We start from the raw sequence: 22455 nt of genomic DNA on the forward strand, positions 1-22455 counted from the left end.
TTGCTACCCGAGGACAGCCCCATCCATCCTAGGTCCAAAACGTTGCTACCCGAGGACAGCCCCATCCATCCCAGGTCCAAAACGTTGCTAACCGAAAACAGCCCCATCCATCCCAGGTCCAAAACGTTGCTAACCGAAAACAGCCCCATCCATCCCAGGTCCAAAACGTTGCTAACCGAGGACAGCCCCATCCATCCCAGGTCCAAAACGTTGCTAACCGAGGACAGCCCCATCCATCCCAGGTCCAAAACGTTGCTACCCGAGGACAGCCCCATCCATCCCAGGTCCAAAACGTTGCTAACCGAGGACAGCCCCATCCATCCCAGGTCCAAAACGTTGCTAACCGAGGACAGCCCCATCCATCCCAGGTCCAAAACGTTGCTAACCGAGGACAGCCTCATCCATCCCAGGTCCAAAACGTTGCTCACCGAGGACAGCCCCATCCATCCCAGGTCCAAAACGTTGCTACCCGAGGACGGCCCCATCCATCTCAGGTCCAAAACGTTGCTACCCGAGGACAGCCCCATCCATCCCAGGTCCAAAACGTTGCTCACCGAGGACAGCCCCATCCATCCCAGGTCCAAAACGTTGCTACCCGAGGACGGCCCCATCCATCTCAGGTCCAAAACGTTGCTACCCGAGGACAGCCCCATCCATCCCAGGTCCAAAACGTTGCTCACCGAGGACAGCCCCATCCATCCCAGGTCCAAAACGTTGCTACCCGAGGACGGCCCCATCCATCCCAGGTCCAAAACGTTGCTACCCGAGGACAGCCCCATCCATCCCAGGTCCAAAACGTTGCTTCCCGAGAAGGATGAGTGGGATCTTAGTCTTGCACTGTATATTATTAGCTGCCATTCAGTCCTTTGGGCAATAAAATAGATGAGCTCAGGGCGAGGATGTCCTTCCAAAGAGACATAAGAGACTAACAATCTGCTTTTATGGAAACGTGAGGTATCTCTGGATATATTGCCCCCTGTCCATTCAACCAGCGGGGTTCTCCATCCATCACGCGGACAGGCACAAAAGACCTCTCAGGGAAACAAAGAGATGTATGGACGTGTCTCATGATTAACATCTCATGGTGGGATTGACGTACAGGAACTCAAGCCCTTTTGTTCTCCCGATCTGAATATCTCACCAACAAATGCCGACCGCATTCCCCCTCAGGCTGACACAACAACAGCTCTCAAGGAACTACACTGGAATTGGAATACACATACCCTGAGACTGAATTTATTGACCCCTTTTGACTTTAATGAAGTAAATCTGAGGAAAACACTCTGGAAGTTCTATCAACACATCTCCTTTGCTACTGGCGGCAAGAGCATTCTTAACCATTGCTACTCTTCCTTCTGGGATGGCTACAAGGACCTCCCCCCGCCTTCCCTTCTGGAAATCTGACCACACATTCATACTGCTCCTCCCCGCCTATATGCAGAAACTTAAGCAGGAAGCACCTGTGGTAAGGACTGTTCAATGTTGGTCTGGACTGTTCAGGACTGTTCAACCTCTGGGAATAATATCGACGTATACACTGACTCGGTGACTGGGTTCATCAGGAAGTGGATAGAGGACGTTGTTCCCACTGTGACAGGGGTTCATCAGGAAGTGGATAGAGGACGTTGTTCCCACTGTGACTGGGTTCATCAGGAAGTGGATAGAGGATGTTGTTCCCACTGTGACTGGGTTCATCAGGAAGTGGATAGAGGACGTTGTTCCCACTGTGACAGGGGTTCATCAGGAAGTGGATAGAGGACGTTGTTCCCACTGTGACTGGGTTCATCAGGAAGTGGATAGAGGACGCTGTTCCCGCTGTGACTGGGTTCATCAGGAAGTGGATAGAGGACGTTGTTCCCACTGTGACTGGGTTCATCAGGAAGTGGATAGAGGACGTTGTTCCCACTGTGACAGGGGTTCATCAGGAAGTGGATAGAGGACGTTGTTCCCACTGTGACTGGGTTCATCAGGAAGTGGATAGAGGACGTTGTTCCCGCTGTGACTGGGTTCATCAGGAAGTGGATAGAGGACGTTGTTCCCACTGTGACTGGGTTCATCAGGAAGTGGATAGAGGACGTTGTTCCCACTGTGACTGGGTTCATCAGGAAGTGGATAGAGGACGTTGTTCCCACTGTGACGGGGGTTCATCAGGAAGTGGATAGAGGACGTTGTTCCCACTGTGACTGGGTTCATCAGGAAGTGGATAGAGGACGTTGTTCCCACTGTGACTGGGTTCATCAGGAAGTGGATAGAGGACGTTGTTCCCACTGTGACTGGGTTCATCAGGAAGTGGATAGAGGACGTTGTTCCCACTGTGACTGGGTTCATCAGGAAGTGGATATAGGACGTGATTCTCGCTGTGACTTGGTTCATCAGGAAGTGGATAGAGGACGTTGTTCCCACTGTGACTGGGTTCATCAGGAAGTGGATAGAGGATGTTGTTCCCACTGTGACTGGGTTCATCAGGAAGTGGATAGAGGACGTTGTTCCCACTGTGACTGGGTTCATCAGGAAGTGGATATAGGACGTGATTCTCGCTGTGACTTGGTTCATCAGGAAGTGGATAGAGGACGTTGTTCCCACTGTGACTGGGTTCATCAGGAAGTGGATATAGGACGTGATTCTCGCTGTGACTTGGTTCATCAGGAAGTGGATAGAGGACGCTGTTCCCACTGTGACTGGGTTCATCAGGAAGTGGATAGAGGACGTTGTTCACACTGTGACTGGGTTCATCAGGAAGTGGATAGAGGATGTTGTTCCCACTGTGACTGGGTTCATCAGGAAGTGGATAGAGGACGTTGTTCCCACTGTGACTGGGTTCATCAGGAAGTGGATAGAGGACGCTGTTCCCACTGTGACTGGGTTCATCAGGAAGTGGATAGAGGACGCTGTTCCCACTGTGACTGGGTTGAGAAGGAACAGAAAGGAACTATATAAACCAGTACTTTTTGAGGTTTGAACCGGTTCAGAACTTTATTTTGCAGGTCAGTGCAACAGAACAGAAAAAAATGGTTTTGTTCAGAACGAAACGTTTGGAAAATTATTTTGGTTCCAACCACTGCTTAAATGTACTTACTAGTAACAGAGCATGAAAGTACTACATATTTTGTTAGTAAATATACAGTCACAAAATCTCCTGGTGGTCATTTTGAGGAATTGTTCAGCAGTCTTATGGCTTGGTGGTAGACGCTATCTAGGTAAGTACAAGTAAGTAAGAAGGTACAAGAAGTACCAGCTAATAACTCTGTAATACCTAGTCACACCACTAGTACCAGCTAATACCTAGTCACACCACTAGTACCAGCTAATACTTAGTCACACCACTAGTACCAGCTAATACTTAGTCACACCACTAGTACCAGCTAATAACTCTGTAAATACCTAGTCACACCACTAGTACCAGCTAATACCTCTGTAAATACTTAGTCACACCACTAGTACCAGCTAATACCTCTGTAAATACTTAGTCACACCACTAGTACCAGCTAATACCTCTGTAAATACCTAGTCACACCACTAGTACCAGCTAATACCTAGTCACACCACTAGTACCAGCTAATACCTCTGTAAATACCTAGTCACACCACTAGTACCAGCTAATACTTAGTCACACCACTAGTACCAGCTAATACTTAGTCACACCACTAGTACCAGCTAATACCTAGTCACACCACTAGTACCAGCTAATACTTAGTCACACCACTAGTACCAGCTAATACTTAGTCACACCACTAGTACCAGCTAATACTTAGTCACACCACTAGTACCAGCTAATACTTAGTCACACCACTAGTACCAGCTAATACCTAGTCACACCACTAGTACCAGCTAATACTTAGTCACACCACTAGTACCAGCTAATACTTAGTCACACCACTAGTACCAGCTAATACTTAGTCACACCACTAGTACCAGCTAATACTTAGTCACACCACTAGTACCAGCTAATACTTAGTCACACCACTAGTACCAGCTAATACTTAGTCACACCACTAGTACCAGCTAATACCTAGTCACATCACTAGTACCAGCTAATACTTAGTCACACCACTACTACCAGCTAATACCTAGTCACACCACTAGTACCAGCTAATACCTAGTCACACCACTAGTACCAGCTAATACTTAGTCACATCACTAGTACCAGCTAATACTTAGTCACACCACTAGTACCAGCTAATACCTAGTCACACCACTAGTACCAGCTAATACCTAGTCACACCACTAGTACCAGCTAATACTTAGTCACACCACTAGTACCAGCTAATACTTAGTCACACCACTAGTACCAGCTAATACTTAGTCACACCACTAGTACCAGCTAATACTTAGTCACACCACTAGTACCAGCTAATACCTAGTCACACCACTAGTACCAGCTAATACTTAGTCACACCACTAGTACCAGCTAATACTTAGTCACACCACTAGTACCAGCTAATACTTAGTCACACCACTAGTACCAGCTAATACTTAGTCACACCACTAGTACCAGCTAATACTTAGTCACACCACTAGTACCAGCTAATACCTAGTCACACCACTAGTACCAGCTAATACTTAGTCACACCACTAGTACCAGCTAATACTTAGTCACACCACTAGTACCAGCTAATACTTAGTCACACCACTAGTACCAGCTAATACCTAGTCACACCACTAGTACCAGCTAATACTTAGTCACACCACTAGTACCAGCTAATACTTAGTCACACCACTAGTACCAGCTAATACTTAGTCACACCACTAGTACCAGCTAATACTTAGTCACACCACTAGTACCAGCTAATACTTAGTCACACCACTAGTACCAGCTAATACTTAGTCACACCACTAGTACCAGCTAATACTTAGTCACACCACTAGTACCAGCTAATACCTAGTCACACCACTAGTACCAGATAATACTTAGTCACACCACTAGTACCAGCTAATACTTAGTCACACCACTAGTACCAGATAATACTTAGTCACACCACTAGTACCAGCTAATACCTAGTCACACCACTAGTACCAGCTAATACCTAGTCACACCACTAGTACCAGCTAATACCTAGTCACACCACTAGTACCAGCTAATACCTAGTCACACCACTAGTACCAGCTAATACCTAGTCACACCACTAGTACCAGCTAATACCTAGTCACACCACTAGTACCAGCTAATACCTAGTCACACCACTAGTACCAGCTAATACCTAGTCACACCACTAGTACCAGCTAATACCTAGTCACACCACTAGTACCAGCTAATACCTAGTCACACCACTAGTACCAGCTAATACTTAGTCACACCACTAGTACCAGCTAATACTTAGTCACACCACTAGTACCAGCTAATACTTAGTCACACCACTAGTACCAGCTAATACTTAGTCACACCACTAGTACCAGCTAATACTTAGTCACACCACTAGTACCAGCTAATACTTAGTCACACCACTAGTACCAGCTAATACTTAGTCACACCACTAGTACCAGCTAATACTTAGTCACACCACTAGTACCAGCTAATACTTAGTCACACCACTAGTACCAGCTAATACTTAGTCACACCACTAGTACCAGCTAATACTTAGTCACACCACTAGTACCAGCTAATACTTAGTCACACCACTAGTACCAGCTAATACTTAGTCACACCACTAGTACCAGCTAATACTTAGTCACACCACTAGTACCAGCTAATACTTAGTCACACCACTAGTACCAGCTAATACCTAGTCACACCACTAGTACCAGCTAATACTTAGTCACACCACTAGTACCAGCTAATACCTAGTCACACCACTAGTACCAGCTAATACTTAGTCACACCACTAGTACCAGCTAATACTTAGTCACACCACTAGTACCAGCTAATACTTAGTCACACCACTAGTACCAGCTAATACTTAGTCACACCACTAGTACCAGCTAATACTTAGTCACACCACTAGTACCAGCTAATACTTAGTCACACCACTAGTACCAGCTAATACTTAGTCACACCACTAGTACCAGCTAATACTTAGTCACACCACTAGTACCAGCTAATACTTAGTCACACCACTAGTACCAGCTAATACTTAGTCACACCACTAGTACCAGCTAATACTTAGTCACACCACTAGTACCAGCTAATACCTAGTCACACCACTAGTACCAGCTAATACTTAGTCACACCACTAGTACCAGCTAATACTTAGTCACACCACTAGTACCAGCTAATACTTAGTCACACCACTAGTACCAGCTAATACTTAGTCACACCACTAGTACCAGCTAATACTTAGTCACACCACTAGTACCAGCTAATACTTAGTCACATCACTAGTACCAGCTAATACCTAGTCACACCACTAGTACCAGCTAATACCTAGTCACACCACTAGTACCAGCTAATACTTAGTCACACCACTAGTACCAGCTAATACTTAGTCACACCACTAGTACCAGCTAATACTTAGTCACACCACTAGTACCAGCTAATACTTAGTCACACCACTAGTACCAGCTAATACTTAGTCACACCACTAGTACCAGCTAATACTTAGTCACACCACTAGTACCAGCTAATACTTAGTCACACCACTAGTACCAGCTAATACTTAGTCACACCACTAGTACCAGCTAATACTTAGTCACACCACTAGTACCAGCTAATACTTAGTCACACCACTAGTACCAGCTAATACTTAGTCACACCACTAGTACCAGCTAATACCTAGTCACACCACTAGTACCAGCTAATACCTAGTCACACCACTAGTACCAGCTAATACTTAGTCACACCACTAGTACCAGCTAATACTTAGTCACACCACTAGTACCAGCTAATACTTAGTCACACCACTAGTACCAGCTAATACTTAGTCACATCACTAGTACCAGCTAATACTTAGTCACACCACTAGTACCAGCTAATACCTAGTCACACCACTAGTACCAGCTAATACCTAGTCACACCACCAGTACCAGCTAATACCTAGTCACACCACCAGTACCAGCTAATACCTAGTCACACCACTAGTACCAGCTAATACTTAGTCACACCACTAGTACCAGCTAATACTTAGTCACACCACTAGTACCAGCTAATACTTAGTCACACCACTAGTACCAGCTAATACTTAGTCACACCACTAGTACCAGCTAATACTTAGTCACACCACTAGTACCAGCTAATACTTAGTCACACCATTCCCTTTCAAAGTAATTCCTAAGAAGCACGAATTAACATACATTGTAATTTATATAATTTGTTAACATGTAATTATCCAAATAAAATATCTTCAATTCATCAGCAAGGAAGAAGCCACTGCTGCAAAACTGCCATAAAAAAGCCAGACTACGGTTTGCAACTGCACATGGGGACAAAGATTGTACTTTTTGGAGAAATGTCCTCTGGTCTGATGAAACAAAAATATAACTGTTTGGCCATAATGACCATTGTTATGTTTGGAGGAAAAAGGGGAAGGCTTGCAATCTGAAGAACACCATCCCAACTGGGAAGCACAGGGGTGGCAGCATCATGTTGTGGGGGTGCTTTGCTGCAGGAGGGACTGGTGCACTTCACAAAATAGATGGCATCATGAGGCAGGACAATGATGTGGATATATTGAAGCAACATCGAAAAGACATCAGTCAGGAAGTTAAAGCTTGGTCACAAATGGACAATGACCCCAAGCATTCTTCCAAAGTTGTGACAAAATGGCTTAATTAAGGACAACAAAGTAAAGGTATTGGAGTGGCCATCACAAAGCCCTGACCTCAAACCTGTAACGGCGTTCGTCAGTTGAAGGAGAAGCAGACCAAAATGCAGCGTGGTGGTTACTCATGTTCTTTAATGAAGAAAAGACGATACATGAAATAACAAAAACAACAAACGAAAGCGAAACCTATTACAGCCTATCTGGTGAATACTAACACAGAGACAGGAACAATCACCCACGAAAACACTAACAGAATATGGCTGCCTAAATATGGCTCCCAATCAGAGACAACGAAAATCACCTGACTCTGATTGAGAACAGCCTCAGGCAGCCATAGACTAATTAGACACCCCACAAAACCCCAAGACAAAAAACACACCACAATAACCCATGTCACACCCTGGCCTGACCAAATAAGTAAAGAAAACACAAAATACTAAGACCAAGGCGTGACAAATCCTATAGAAAATTTATGGGCAGAACTGGAAAAGTGTGTGCGAGCAAGGAGGCCTACAAACCTGACTCAGTTACACCAGCTCTGCCTGGATGAATGGGCCAAATTTCACCCAACTTATTACACCAGCTTGTGAGAAGCTTGTGGAAGGCTACCCAAACAGTTTAACCCAAGTTTAAACAACTTAAAGGCAATTAATCATTCTCTCTACTATTATTCTAACATTTCACATTCTCAAAATAAAGTGGTGATCCTCACGGACCTAAAACAGGGATTTTTACGAGGATTAAATGTCAGGAATTGTGAAAAATTTAGTTTAAATGTATTTGACTAAGGTGTATGGAAACATCTGACTTTAACTGTAACATACATGACATAGATACAACCACACACACACATCACAGCATTGCTCTTATCATATATATCTCTGTGTGTGTGTGTGTGTGTGTGTGTGTGTGTGTGTGTGTGTGTGTGTGTGTGTGTGTGTGTGTGTGTGTGTGTGTGTGTGTGTGTGTGTGTGTGTGTGTGTGTGTGTGTGTGTGTGTGTGTGTGTGTGTGTGTGTGTGTGTGTGTGTGTGTGGTGCAGAGGAACGTGGACAGGGAGTTGTTCCTGCTGTTCTCTGTCATGGATGAGAACCTGAGCTGGTACCTTCAGAGAAACATAGAGACCTATGGATCGGACCAGTCAGACCCAGACAACCAAGACTTTCAGGAGAGCAACAATATGCACGGTATGATACACACACCGGCGTGTCCACTCCTAAACTTTACCCATCAAGTTGTAGGAACTGTATACTTATAGTGCAGAACTGTCTTTTCCATTAGTTAGCACCTGTTCAACTATTTTATTATCAGTCAACTTTTGACTACTTTCTATATCTCCTCTAAGTTTAGTTGTTGATATTTTCTCCCCTCCTCTCCTCTCTCCCCTCTACTTTCTCTCCCGCTCCTCTCTTCCTCCTTTCTCCTCTCGCCCATCCTCTCCCATCCTCTCTCTCTCTCCCCTCCTCTCCTTTCTCTCCTTTCTCCCCTGCCCTCCTTTCTCCCCTCTCTCCCCTCCTCTCTCTCTCCTCCTCTCTCTCCTCTCTCCTCCTCTCCCCCTTCCTCTCCTCTCTCTCCTCTCTACTCCCTTCTCCTCTCTCCTCCCTTCTCCTCTCTCCCTCCTCTCCTCTCTCTCCCCTCCTCCCCATTCTCTCCTCTCTCTCCTCTCTACTCCCTTCTCCTCCCTTCTCCTCTCTCCACTCCTCTCCTCTCTCTCCCCTCCTCCCCATTCTCTCCTCTCTCTCCTCTCTACTCCCTTCTCCTCTCTCCTCCCTTCTCCTCTCTCCTCCCTTCTCCTCTCTCCCTCCTCTCCTCTCTCTCCCCTCCTCCCCATTCTCTCCTTCTCGCACAGTGGTGTAGTTGTTGATATCATCTCTCCCTCCTTCTCTCTCAGCGGTGAATGGCTTCATGTACGGAAACCTTCCAGGCCTGGATATGTGTTCCGGGGACAGGGTTTTGGTACACCTTTGGGCTGGGTACGGAGGTGGATATCCATGGGGTGTACTGGGAGGGAACACCTTCCAGAGACACGGTACTACCAGAGATACACTCAGCCTGTTCCCCCACACCACCGCTGCAGTCAGCATGCTGCCACACACACCTGGTACGTACACACACACACACACGCACGCACGGCGGTGTCCACGCCAGACTGTTGGCTGTGACAGAGAGTTCCTGTTATTTTTAATGGATGACCTCACTGACGTGACCTCACAGCCCACTTCCTGTGACCTGAAGAACACTTTATCAAGGGAAGTAGGAACATCTAAATTGGAGATTTGAACATAAACCAAAGTGACACTATATTGTTGCTCCTGTATGAGTACTTCCTGGAGGAAGCTAAATTCCCTCCACTACCCAAGAATAGTAAAGCCTCCTTTACTGGCTCAAATAGCCGACCAATCAGCCTGTTACCAACCCTGAGTAAACTTCTGGAAAAAATAGTGTTTGACCAGATACAATACTATTTCACAGTAAACAAATTGACAGACTTTCAGCTTATAGGGAAGGACATTCAACAAGCACAACACAAGTCTTCCATCTTTACTAACAATGGCTTTGAGTAAAGCTGAAAGGTTGTTGGATCGAATCCCCAAATGACAAATATATATTTTTTTAAATCTGTTGTTGTGCCCCGGAACAAGGCTGTTAACCAGCTGTTCCCGGTAGGACGTCATTGGAAATAAGAATTTGTTCTTAACTGACTTACCTAGTTTAATAAAGGTTTTAAAAAATAAGGCACTGCTCTACCTTCTTAACAACACTATCAACAAGGCAGGTCCTAGTTTCTACCTTCTTAACAGCACTATCAACAAGGCAGGTCCTACAGGCCCTAGTTTCTACCTTCTTAACAGCACTATCAACAAGGCAGGTCCTAGTTTCTACCTTCTTAACAACACTATCAACAAGGCAGGTCCTAGTTTCTACCTTCTTAACAACACTATCAACAAGGCAGGTCCTACAGGCCTAGTTTCTACCTTCTTAACAACACTATCAACAAGGCAGGTCCTACAGGCCCTCGTTTCTACCTTCTTAACAACACTATCAACAAGGCAGGTCCTAGTTTATACCTTCTTAACAACAACTTATCACTAATGGGGATCCATAATAAACCCCAGGAAGAGTAAATGCTGCCTTGACAGGAACTAATGGGGATCCATAATAAACCCCAGGAAGAGTAACTGCTGCCTTGGCAGGAACTAATGGTTATCCATAATAAACCCCAGGAAGAGTAGCTGCTGCCTTGGCAGGTACTAATGGGGACCCATAATAAACCCCATGAAGAGTAGCTGCTGCCTTGACAGGAACTAATGGGGATCCATAATAAACCCCAGTAAGAGTAGCTGCTGCCTTGACAGGAACTAATGGGGATCCATAATAAACCCCAGGAAGAGTAGCTGCTGTCTTGACAGGAACTAATGGGGATCCATAATAAACCCCAGGAAGAGTAGCTGCTGTCTTGGCAGGAACTAATGGGGATCCATAATAAACCCCCAGGAGGAGTAGCTGCTGCCTTGGCAGGAACTAATGAGGATCCATAATAAACCCCAGGAAGAGTAGCTGCTGCCTTGGCAGGAACTAATGAGGATCCATAATAAACCCCAGGAGGAGTAGCTGTTGCCTTGGCAGGAACTAATGGGGATCCATAATAAACCCCCAGGAGGAGTAGCTGCTGCCTTGGCAGGAACTAATGGGGATCCATAATAAACCCCAGGAAGAGTAGCTGCTGCCTTGGCAGGAACTAATGGGGATCCATAATAAACCCCCAGGAGGAATAGCTGCTGCCTTGGCAGGAACTAATGGGGATCCATAATAAACCCCAGGAAGAGTAGCTGCTGCCTTGGCAGGAACTAATGGGGATCCATAATAAACCCCCAGGAGGAGTAGCTGCTGTCTTGACAGAAACTAATGGGGATCCATAATAAACCCCAGGAGGAGTAGCTGCTGCCTTGACAGAAACTAATGGGGATCCATAATAAACCCCAGGAAGAGTAGCTGTTGCCTTGGCAGGAACTAATGGTGATCCATAATAAACCCCAGGAAGAGTAGCTGCTGCCTTGGCAGGAACTAATGGTGATCCATAATAAACCCCAGGAAGAGTAGCTGCTGCCTTGGCAGGTACTAATGGGGATCCATAATAAACCCCAGGAAGAGGAGCTGCTGCCTTGACAGGAAATAATGGGGATCCATAATAACCCCAGGAAGAGTAGCTGCTGTCTTGACAGAAACTAATGGGGATCCATAATAAACCCCAGGAAGAGTAGCTGCTGCCTTGGCAGGTACTAATGGGGATCCATAATAAACCCCAGGAAGAGTAGCTGATGCCTTGGCAGGTACTAATGGGGATCCATAATAAACCCCAGGAAGAGTAGCTGCTGCCTTGGCAGGTACTAATGGGGATCCATAATAAACCCCAGGAAGAGTAGCTGCTGCCTTGGCAGGTACTAATGGGGATCCATAATAAACCCCAGGAAGAGGAGCTGCTGCCTTGACAGGAACTAATGGGGATCCATAATAACCCCAGGAAGAGTAGCTGCTGCCTTGGCAGGAACTAATGGGGACCCATAATAAACCCCAGGAAGAGGAGCTGCTGCCTTGGCAGGTACTAATGGGGATCCATAATAAACCCCAGGAAGAGGAGCTGCTGCCTTGACAGGAACTAATGGGGATCCATAATAACCCCAGGAAGAGTAGCTGCTGCCTTGGCAGGAACTAATGGGGACCCATAATAAACCCCAGGAAGAGTAGCTGCTGCCTTGGCAACAGGAACTAATGGGGATCCATAATAAACCCCAGGAAGAGTAGCTGCTGCCTTGGCAGGAACTAATGGGGACCCATAATAAACCCCAGGAAGAGTAGCTGCTGCCTTGGCAACAGGAACTAATGGGGATCCATAATAAACCCCAGGAAGAGTAGCTGCTGCCTTGGCAACAGGAACTAATGGGGATCCATAATAAACCCCAGGAAGAGTAGCTGCTGCCTTGGCAGGAACTAATGGGAACCATAATAAACCCCAGGAAGAGTAGCTGCTGCCTTGGCAACAGGAACTAATGGGGATCCATAATAAACCCCAGGAAGAGTAGCTGCTGCCTTGGCAACAGGAACTAATGGGGATCCATAATAAACCCCAGGAAGAGTAGCTGCTGCCTTGGCAACAGGAACTAATGGGGATCCATAATAAACCCCAGGAAGAGTAGCTGCTGCCTTGGCAGGTACTAATGGGGATCCATAATAAACCCCAGGAAGAGTAGCTGCTGCCTTGGCAACAGGAACTAATGGGGATCCATAATAAACCCCAGGAAGAGTAGCTGCTGCCTTGGCAACAGGAACTAATGGGGATCCATAATAAACCCCAGGAAGAGTAGCTGCTGCCTTGGCAACAGGAACTAATGGGGATCCATAATAAACACACATACAGCTGTGGTGTTCAATGTCGGGGTCGCGAACCCCGGAACTGCAAAAAATCTCTAAAATGTCGGAACAAAACATTTAAGAGTACAGATGATACATACAAGCGTTTTTGAGAAAGATAATTTGAAAAATAACATTTTATTTACTAAATGTATATTTGGTTTCTTTTCTTTTTGATAAGAGATTAACATACAGAAATGCGGTGTGATGTGGTGAGAAATTGATGTGGAAATAAATGGGGTCCCCCTGAAGGAGTTTGAATACGACACCGTCAACATTAAGATTAACAGGGAGGAGTATAACAGCAGCAGGACCACTGACTTAGACAGACAACTGTCATGTATATTCAGAAAAGACTTCATGTTTCAGATTTAGACTCCGCGATGCTGCTGACGGTGGAAACACTGTATCTCCCCTGACCTCTACCCCTGACCTCTTACCCCTGACCTCTACCCCTGACCTCTACCCCTGACCTCTTACCCTGACCTCTCCCCTGACCTCTTACCCCTGACCTCTCACCCCTGACCTCTACCCCTGACCTCTCCCCCTGACCTCTTACCCCTGACCTCTACCCCTGACCTCTCCCCTGACCTCTTACCCTGACCTCTACCCCTGACCTCTCCCCCTGACCTCTTACCCCTGACCTCTACCCCTGACCTCTCCCCCTGACCTCTTACCCCTGACCTCTCCCCCTGACCTCTTACCCCTGACCTCTCCCCTGACCTCTCCCCCTGACCTCTACCCCTGACCTCTACTCCTGACCTCTACCCCTGACCTCTACCCCTGACCTCTACCCCTGACCTCTACCCCTGACCTCTTACCCCTGACCTCTCCCCTGACCTCTTACCCTGACCTCTTACCCCTGACCTCTTACCCCTGACCTCTAACCCCTGACCTCTTACCACTGACCTCTACCCCTGTGTCTCTAGGTGTATTTGAGGTGAGCTGCAGAGTGACTGACCACTATAATGTTAACCTCTGTCCCTGACCCCTGACCTCTAACCCCTTGTGTCTCCAGGTGTATTTGAGGTGAGCTGCAGAGTGACTGACCACTATAATGTTAACCTCTGTCCCTGACCTCTGACCCTGACCTCTAACCCCTTGTGTCTCTAGGTGTATTTGAGGTGAGCTGCAGAGTGACTGACAACTATAATGTTAACCTCTGTCCCTGACCTCTTACCCCTGACCTCTGACCTCTAACCCCTTGTGTCTCCAGGTGTATTTGAGGTGAGCTGCAGAGTGACTGACCACTATAATGGAGGGATGAGACAGCAGTACTCTGTGAAGCCCTGCTCACCCGAGCAGCGTGAACACACACACGCCCGTGCCTCGTCCGTGGTTCGCTACTACATCAGCGCAGAGGAGGTGGAGTGGGACTACTCACCTAACCGGGCCTGGGAACTGGAGAAACATCACGCTACAGAGGAGGACAGGTAGAGAGAGGAGGAGGAGGAGGAGGGTGTTTCTGTGTGTCAAATCCAATCACAGGGTCACATAAGCAGGATTAGGCAGATGTAATTGCCACTGTAGCGAAATGCTTGTGTGTGTGTGTGTGTGTGTGTGTGTGTGTGTGTGTGTGTGTGTGTGTGTGTGTGTGTGTGTGTGTGTGTGTGTGTGTGTGTGTGTGTGTGTGTGTGTGTGTGTGTGTGTGTGTGTGTGTGTGTCCCAGTCCAGGCAGTATATTCGTGGGCAGGGAGAGAATCGTATTGGTCCACGCTATAAGAAGGCGGTGTATAGACAGTACACTGATGACACCTTCAGGACACAGACGGAACTGCAACCTGAACAACTGCACCTCGGCATTCTGGGTAGGGTAATAATATCTTCTCCCTCCTGATGTTTGCACTTGTTCACGACTTTCAACAAATCTAAAAGCATTGGATTGGTGAAGACATGGGCTACACTGAGTTTCTATATACCAGTCATTTCCTTTCAAATCCATGAAGGGAAGTAGCGGAGAAGAAGGCAGGATTAGTGAGTGAGTCTGGGTTTGTTTTCATCATGTCCAAGGGATCTCACCCTGGGAGACACCTGGGTTTGTTTTCATCATGTCCAAGGGATCTCACCCTGGGAGACACCTGGGTTTGTTTTCATCATGTCCAAGGATCTCACCCTGGGAGACACCTGGGTTTGTTTTCATCATGTCCAAGGGATTTCTAGGTCATTGAGATGTTTCACACATAATTGTCCACGAAGAGGGTGGGTCTGGGATCCGCGCTCCCAAACAATACACCATATGACGGCATCCGGTGTATTGGGGGTGAAAATAAACGTAGACCTGCTTTGAAGCATTTTGTTAAACCTCTATGCTATACTGATTATACCACAACATTTACATTTACATTTAAGTCATTTAGCAGACGCTCTTATCCAGAGCGACTTTCAAGTGGTGCATTCACCTTATGACATCCAGTGGAACAGCCACTTTACAATAGTGCACAACTCTCTATGTGATACTGATCACACTATACGTTTTTGTGCAAGGTTCCCTCTAAACTGCCACGCACCTCCCCTCACACTGCAGATGAAATATCAGCGCAGAGAAGCACGAAATGGAACTTCACTCATCTTTCTACATTCGTGCCCTTTAGTCAACACTAAACCGCATTTCACTCTGCTGTGGGAATTGTGCTCGAATCAACGCAATACTTTCATTGTAACGGACAGAAACAAAACGAACTACACAAAACGAACTGTGCAAGAGATTTTCTTGTAGGCAGAGCCCATTGAAGTAGGATTATGTTGCATTAAAGGTGACTCAGGCTGTACTCTATCTGCAGTAGGCCTATATGCAAATAGACCATTGCCATATATGGATCTGTGCCATTCACTTTGAACTGGACTGTGTTTACAACATGAGCGGTCGCGAATAGATGCGCTTGGTTTGAGATCAAAGCGAGAGCTGCATGTAACCACGTGTGTATATTTGTTCATATTATTGGCTAGTTAGTGAGTTATTAGCCCAGTTAAAGATAATTCGTAGTCAGCAATAGGGGAGGGATTACTTCCTACAAGAGCAGGAAACGTGTACATTTCTAGACATTTTGAAAAGCCAGTCAGGTAAAGAGCTTTTTATTATGTCTTAAAGGGACAGTCTTGTATTTTTAGACAGGCTTGAATAAGCGAAGTAGCCAGTAGCCAAACTGTAACTTAAAGCGGCTACAGCCTCAGTGTTCACAGTAAAACTGTAACATAAAGCAGGTACAGCCTCAGTGTTCACAGTAAAACTGTAATTTAAAGTGGGTACAGCCTCAGTGTTCACAGTAAAACTGTAACTTAAAGCGGGTACAGCCTCAGTGTTCACAGTAAAACTGTAACTTAAAGTGGATACAGCCTCAGTGTTCACAGTAAAACTGTAACTTAAAGCGGATACAGTCTCAGTGTTCACAGTAAAACTGTAATTTAAAGTGGATACAGCCTCAGTGTTCACAGTAAAACTGTAACTTAAAGTGGATACAGCCTCAGTGTTCACAGTAAAACTGTAACTTAAAGCAGGTACAGCCTCAGTGTTCACAGTCAAACTGTAACTTAAAGTGGTTACAGCCTTAGTGTTCACAGTAAAACTGTAACTTAAAGCAGGTACAGCCTCAGTGTTCACAGTAAAACTGTAACTTAAAGTGGTTACAGCCTTAGTGTTCACAGTAAAACTGTAACTTAAAGCAGGTACAGCCTCAGTGTTCACAGTAAAACTGTAACTTAAAGCGGATACAGCCTCAGTGTTCACAGTAAAACTGTAACTTAAAGCGGGTACAGCCTCAGTGTTCACAGTAAAACTGTAACTTAAAGCAGGTACAGCCTCAGTGTTCACAGTAAAACTGTAACTTAAAGCAGGTACAGCCTCAGTGTACACAGTAAAACTGTAACTTAGTGGGTACAGCCTCAGTGTTCACAGTAAAACTGTAACTTAATGCAGGTACAGCCTCAGTGTTCACAGTAAAACTGTAACTTAAAGCAGGTACAGCCTCAGTGTTCACAGTAAAACTGTAACTTAAAGCAGGTACAGCCTCAGTGTTCACAGTAAAACTGTAACTTAAAGCAGGTACAGCCTCAGTGTTCACAGTAAAACTGTAACTTAAAGTGGGTACAGCCTCAGTGTTCACAGTAAAACTGTAACTTAATGCAGGTACAGCCTCAGTGTTCACAGTAAAACTGTAACTTAAAGCAGGTACAGCCTCAGTGTTCACAGTAAAACTGTAACTTAAAGCAGGTACAGACTCAGTGTTCACAGTAAAACTGTAACTTAAAGCAGGTACAGCCTCAGTGTTCACAGTAAAACTGTAACTTAAAGCAGGTACAGCCTCAGTGTTCACAGTAAAACTAACTTAGTGGGTACAGTCTCAGTGTTCACAGTAAAACTGTAACTTAAAGCAGGTACAGACTCAGTGTTCACAGTAAAACTGTAACCTAAAGCAGGTACAGCCTCAGTGTTCACAGTAAAACTGTAACTTAAAGCGGGTACAGCCTCAGTGTTCACAGTAAAACTGTAACATAAGAGGGGACAGCCTCAGTGTTCACAGTAAAACTGTAACTTAAAGCAGGTACAGCCTCAGTGTTCACAGCAAAACTGTAACTTAAAGAGGGGACAGCCTCAGTGTTCACAGTAAAACTGTAACTTAAAGAGGGGACAGCCTCAGTGTTCACAGTAAAACTGTAACTTAAAGTGGGGACAGCCTCAGTGTTCACAGTAAAACTGTAACTTAAAGAGGGGACAGCCTCAGTGTTCACAGCAAAACTGTAACTTAAAGCAGGTACAGCCTCAGTGTTCACAGTAAAACTGTAACTTAAAGCAGGTACAGCCTCAGTGTTCACAGTAAATCTGTAACTTAAAGCAGGTACAGCCTCAGTGTTCACAGTAAAACTGTAACTTAAAGCAGGTAGAGCCTCAGTGTTCACAGTAAAACTGTAACTTAAAGCAGGTACAGCCTCAGTGTTCACAGTAAAACTGTAACTTAAAGAGGTACAGCCTCAGTGTTCACAGTAAAACTGTAACTTAAAGCAGGTACAGCCTCAGTGTTCACAGTAAAACTGTAACTTAAAGCAGGTACAGCCTCAGTGTTCACAGTAAAACTGTAACTTAAAGCAGGTACAGCCTCAGTGTTCACAGTAAAACTGTAACTTAAAGCAGGTACAGACTCAGTGTTCACAGTAAAACTGTAACTTAAAGCGGCTACAGCCTCAGTGTTCACAGTAAAACTGTAACTTAAAGCAGGTAGAGCCTCAGTGTTCACAGTAAAACTGTAACTTAAAGTGGATACAGACTCAGTGTTCACAGTAAAACTGTAATTTAAAGTGGGTACAGCCTTAGTGTTCACAGTAAAACTGTAACTTAAAGCAGGTAGAGCCTCAGTGTTCACAGTAAAACTGTAACTTAAAGCAGGTACAGCCTCAGTGTTCACAGTAAAACTGTAATTTAAAGTGGGTACAGCCTCAGTGTTCACAGTCAAACTGTAACTTAAAGCAGGTAGAGCCTCAGTGTTCACAGTAAAACTGTAACTTAAAGCAGGTACAGCCTCAGTGTTCACAGTAAAACTGTAACTTAAAGCAGGTACAGCCTCAGTGTTCACAGTAAAACTGTAACTTAAAGCAGGTACAGCCTCAGTGTTCACAGTAAAACTGTAACTTAAAGCGGGTACAGCCTCAGTGTTCACAGTAAAACTGTAACTTAAAGTGGGTACAGCCTCAGTGTTCACAGTAAAACTGTATCTTAAAGCAGGTAGAGCCTCAGTGTTCACAGTAAAACTGTATCTTAAAGCAGGTAGAGCCTCAGTGTTCACAGTAAAACTGTAACTTAAAGCAGGTAGAGCCTCAGTGTTCACAGTAAAACTGTAACTTAAAGCGGCCTAAAATTGTGTTTAGTGGCAAAGAAATATATATGGCATATGCGATATGCACGTGGGCCCACATCTCGTCAATCACCCTACTGAAACACTCTGCACAGTGTCCCCACTGCTCTGAGACCACAACCAGAGACTGATGACTCACAGTGGTATGGCCCTGATGACTCACAGTGGTATGGCCCTGATGACTCACAGTGGTATGGCCCTGATGACTCACAGTGGTATGGCCCTGATGACTCACAGTGGTATGGCCCTGATGACTCACAGTGGTATGGCCCTGATGACTCACAGTGGTATGGCCCTGATGACTCACAGTGGTATGGCCCTGATGACTCACAGTGGTATGGCCCTGATGACTCACAGTGGTATGGCCCTGATGACTCACAGTGGTATGGCCCTGATGACTCACAGTGGTATGGCCCTGGTGGCTCACAGCGGTATGGCCCTGATGACTCACAGCGGTATGGCCCTGATGACTCACAGTGGTATGGCCCTGATGACTCACAGTGGTATGGCCCTGATGACTCAGTGGTATGGCCCTGATGACTCAGTGGTATGGCCCTGATGACTCACAGTGGTATGGCCCTGATGACTCACAGTGGTATGGCCCTGATGACTCACAGCGGTATGGCCCTGATGACTCACAGTGGTATGGCCCTGATGACTCACAGTGGTATGGCCCTGATGACTCACAGCGGTATGGCCCTGATGACTCACAGTGGTATGGCCCTGATGACTCACAGTGGTATGGCCCTGATGGCTCACAGTGGTATGGCCCTGATGACTCACAGTGGTATGGCCGTGATGACTCACAGTGGTATGGCCCTGATGACTCAGTGGTATGGCCCTGATGACTCACAGTGGTATGGCCCTGATGGCTCACAGTGGTATGGCCCTGATGACTCACAGTGGTATGGCCCTGATGACTCAGTGGTATGGCCCTGATGGCTCACAGCGGTATGGCCCTGGTGGCTCACAGCGGTATGGCCCTGGTGGCTCACAGCGGTATGGCCCTGGTGGCTCACAGCGGTATGGCCCTGGTGGCTCACAGCGGTATGGCCTGGTGGCTCACAGCGGTATGGCCCTGGTGGCTCACAGCGGTATGGCCCTGGTGGCTCACAGCGGTATGGCCCTGGTGGCTCACAGCGGTATGGCCTGATGACTCACAGTGGTATGGCTGATGGCTCACAGTGGTATGGCCCTGATGACTCACAGTGGTATGGCCCTGATGACTCACAGTGGTATGGCCCTGATGACTCACAGTGGTATGGCCCTGATGACTCACAGTGGTATGGCCCTGATGACTCACAGTGGTATGGCCTGATGACTCACAGTGGTATGGCCCTGATGACTCACAGCGGTATGGCCCTGATGACTCACAGTGGTATGGCCGTGATGACTCACAGTGGTATGGCCCTGATGACTCACAGTGGTATGGCCCTGATGACTCACAGCGGTATGGCCCTGATGACTCACAGCGGTATGGCCCTGATGACTCACAGTGGTATGGCCCTGATGACTCACAGTGGTTTGGCCCTGATGACTCAGTGGTATGGCCCTGATGACTCACAGTGGTATGGCCCTGATGACTCAGCGGTATGGCCCTGATGACTCACAGTGGTATGGCCCTGATGACTCACAGTGGTATGGCCCTGATGGCTCACAGTGGTATGGCCTGATGACTCACAGTGGTATGGCCCTGATGACTCACAGTGGTATGGCCCTGATGACTCAGTGGTATGGCCCTGATGACTCACAGTGGTATGGCCCTGATGACTCACAGTGGTATGGCCCTGATGACTCACAGTGGTATGGCCCTGATGACTCACAGTGGTATGGCCCTGATGACTCACAGCGGTATGGCCCTGATGACTCACAGTGGTATGGCCCTGATGACTCACAGTGGTATGGCCCTGATGACTCACAGCGGTATGGCCCTGATGACTCAGTGGTATGGCCCTGATGACTCACAGTGGTATGGCCCTGATGACTCAGTGGTATGGCCGTGATGACTCAGTGGTATGGCCCTGATGACTCAGTGGTATGGCCCTGATGACTCACAGTGGTATGGCCCTGATGACTCACAGTGGTATGGCCCTGATGACTCACAGTGGTATGGCCCTGATGACTCACAGTGGTATGGCCCTGATGACTCACAGTGGTATGGCCCTGATGACTCACAGTGGTATGGCCCTGATGACTCAGTGGTATGGCCCTGATGACTCACAGTGGTATGGCCGTGATGACTCAGTGGTATGGCCCTGATGACTCACAGTGGTATGGCCTGATGACTCACAGTGGTATGGCCCTGATGGCTCACAGTGGTATGGCCCTGATGACTCACAGTGGTATGGCCCTGATGACTCACAGTGGTATGGCCCTGATGACTCACAGTGGTATGGCCCTGATGACTCAGTGGTATGGCCCTGATGACTCAGTGGTATGGCCCTGATGACTCACAGTGGTATGGCCCTGATGACTCACAGTGGTATGGCCCTGATGACTCACAGCGGTATGGCCCTGATGACTCACAGCGGTATGGCCCTGATGACTCACAGTGGTATGGCCCTGATGACTCACAGTGGTATGGCCCTGATGACTCACAGCGGTATGGCCCTGATGACTCACAGTGGTATGGCCCTGATGACTCACAGTGGTATGGCCCTGATGACTCACAGTGGTATGGCCCTGATGACTCACAGTGGTATGGCCGTGATGACTCACAGTGGTATGGCCCTGATGACTCAGTGGTATGGCCCTGATGACTCACAGTGGTATGGCCCTGATGGCTCACAGTGGTATGGCCCTGATGACTCACAGTGGTATGGCCCTGATGACTCACAGTGGTATGGCCCTGATGGCTCACAGCGGTATGGCCCTGATGGCTCACAGCGGTATGGCCCTGGTGGCTCACAGCGGTATGGCCTGGTGGCTCACAGCGGTATGGCCCTGGTGGCTCACAGCGGTATGGCCCTGGTGGCTCACAGCGGTATGGCCCTGGTGGCTCACAGTGGTATGGCCCTGGTGGCTCACAGCGGTATGGCCCTGGTGGCTCACAGCGGTATGGCCCTGGTGGCTCACAGCGGTATGGCCCTGGTGGCTCACAGCGGTATGGCCCTGGTGGCTCACAGCGGTATGGCCTGGTGGCTCACAGCGGTATGGCCCTGGTGGCTCACAGCGGTATGGCCCTGGTGGCTCACAGCGGTATGGCCCTGGTGGCTCACAGCGGTATGGCCCTGGTGGCTCACAGTGGTATGGCCCTGATGACTCACAGTGGTATGGCCCTGATGACTCACAGCGGTATGGCCTGATGACTCAGTGGTATGGCCCTGATGACTCACAGTGGTATGGTGACTCACAGTGGTATGGCCCTGATGGCTCACAGTGGTATGGCCCTGATGACTCACAGTGGTATGGCCCTGATGACTCACAGGGGGTATGGCCCTGATGACTCACAGCGGTATGGCCCTGATGACTCACAGTGGTATGGCCCTGATGACTCACAGCGGTATGGCCC

The 22455-nt window shown here is 47.2% G+C and overlaps 1 protein-coding gene and 1 long non-coding RNA gene across 7 annotated transcripts in view; both read left to right on the forward strand.

The window, feature by feature from the left end:
- Nucleotides 1-22455, forward strand: part of LOC127925323 (ferroxidase HEPHL1-like) — a 92149-nt gene that overhangs the window by 49331 nt on the left and 20363 nt on the right. Inside the window, 7 exon segments of the mRNA XM_052510169.1 lie at nt 8735-8879; nt 9584-9644; nt 9646-9695; nt 9698-9793; nt 14318-14534; nt 14771-14793; nt 14796-14909. Of these exon segments, the coding sequence (XP_052366129.1) occupies nt 8735-8879; nt 9584-9644; nt 9646-9695; nt 9698-9793; nt 14318-14534; nt 14771-14793; nt 14796-14909 (706 nt within the window).
- Nucleotides 16296-18934, forward strand: LOC127925324 (uncharacterized). Of its 6 annotated transcripts, XR_008120494.1 has the most exons (7): nt 16296-16344; nt 16933-16972; nt 17015-17182; nt 17225-17308; nt 17515-17556; nt 18059-18226; nt 18563-18934. It is a non-coding gene; the product is annotated as an uncharacterized LOC127925324 (long non-coding RNA). The 6 variants fall into 6 exon arrangements; XR_008120491.1 differs by lacking the exons at nt 16296-16344; nt 16933-16972; nt 17515-17556 and adding an exon at nt 16631-16932; XR_008120493.1 differs by lacking the exons at nt 16296-16344; nt 16933-16972; nt 17225-17308; nt 17515-17556 and adding exons at nt 16631-16932; nt 17351-17392.

This window comes from Oncorhynchus keta, unplaced genomic scaffold (genome assembly GCF_023373465.1).
Source record: "Oncorhynchus keta strain PuntledgeMale-10-30-2019 unplaced genomic scaffold, Oket_V2 Un_contig_541_pilon_pilon, whole genome shotgun sequence".
NCBI lineage: Eukaryota > Metazoa > Chordata > Actinopteri > Salmoniformes > Salmonidae > Oncorhynchus > Oncorhynchus keta.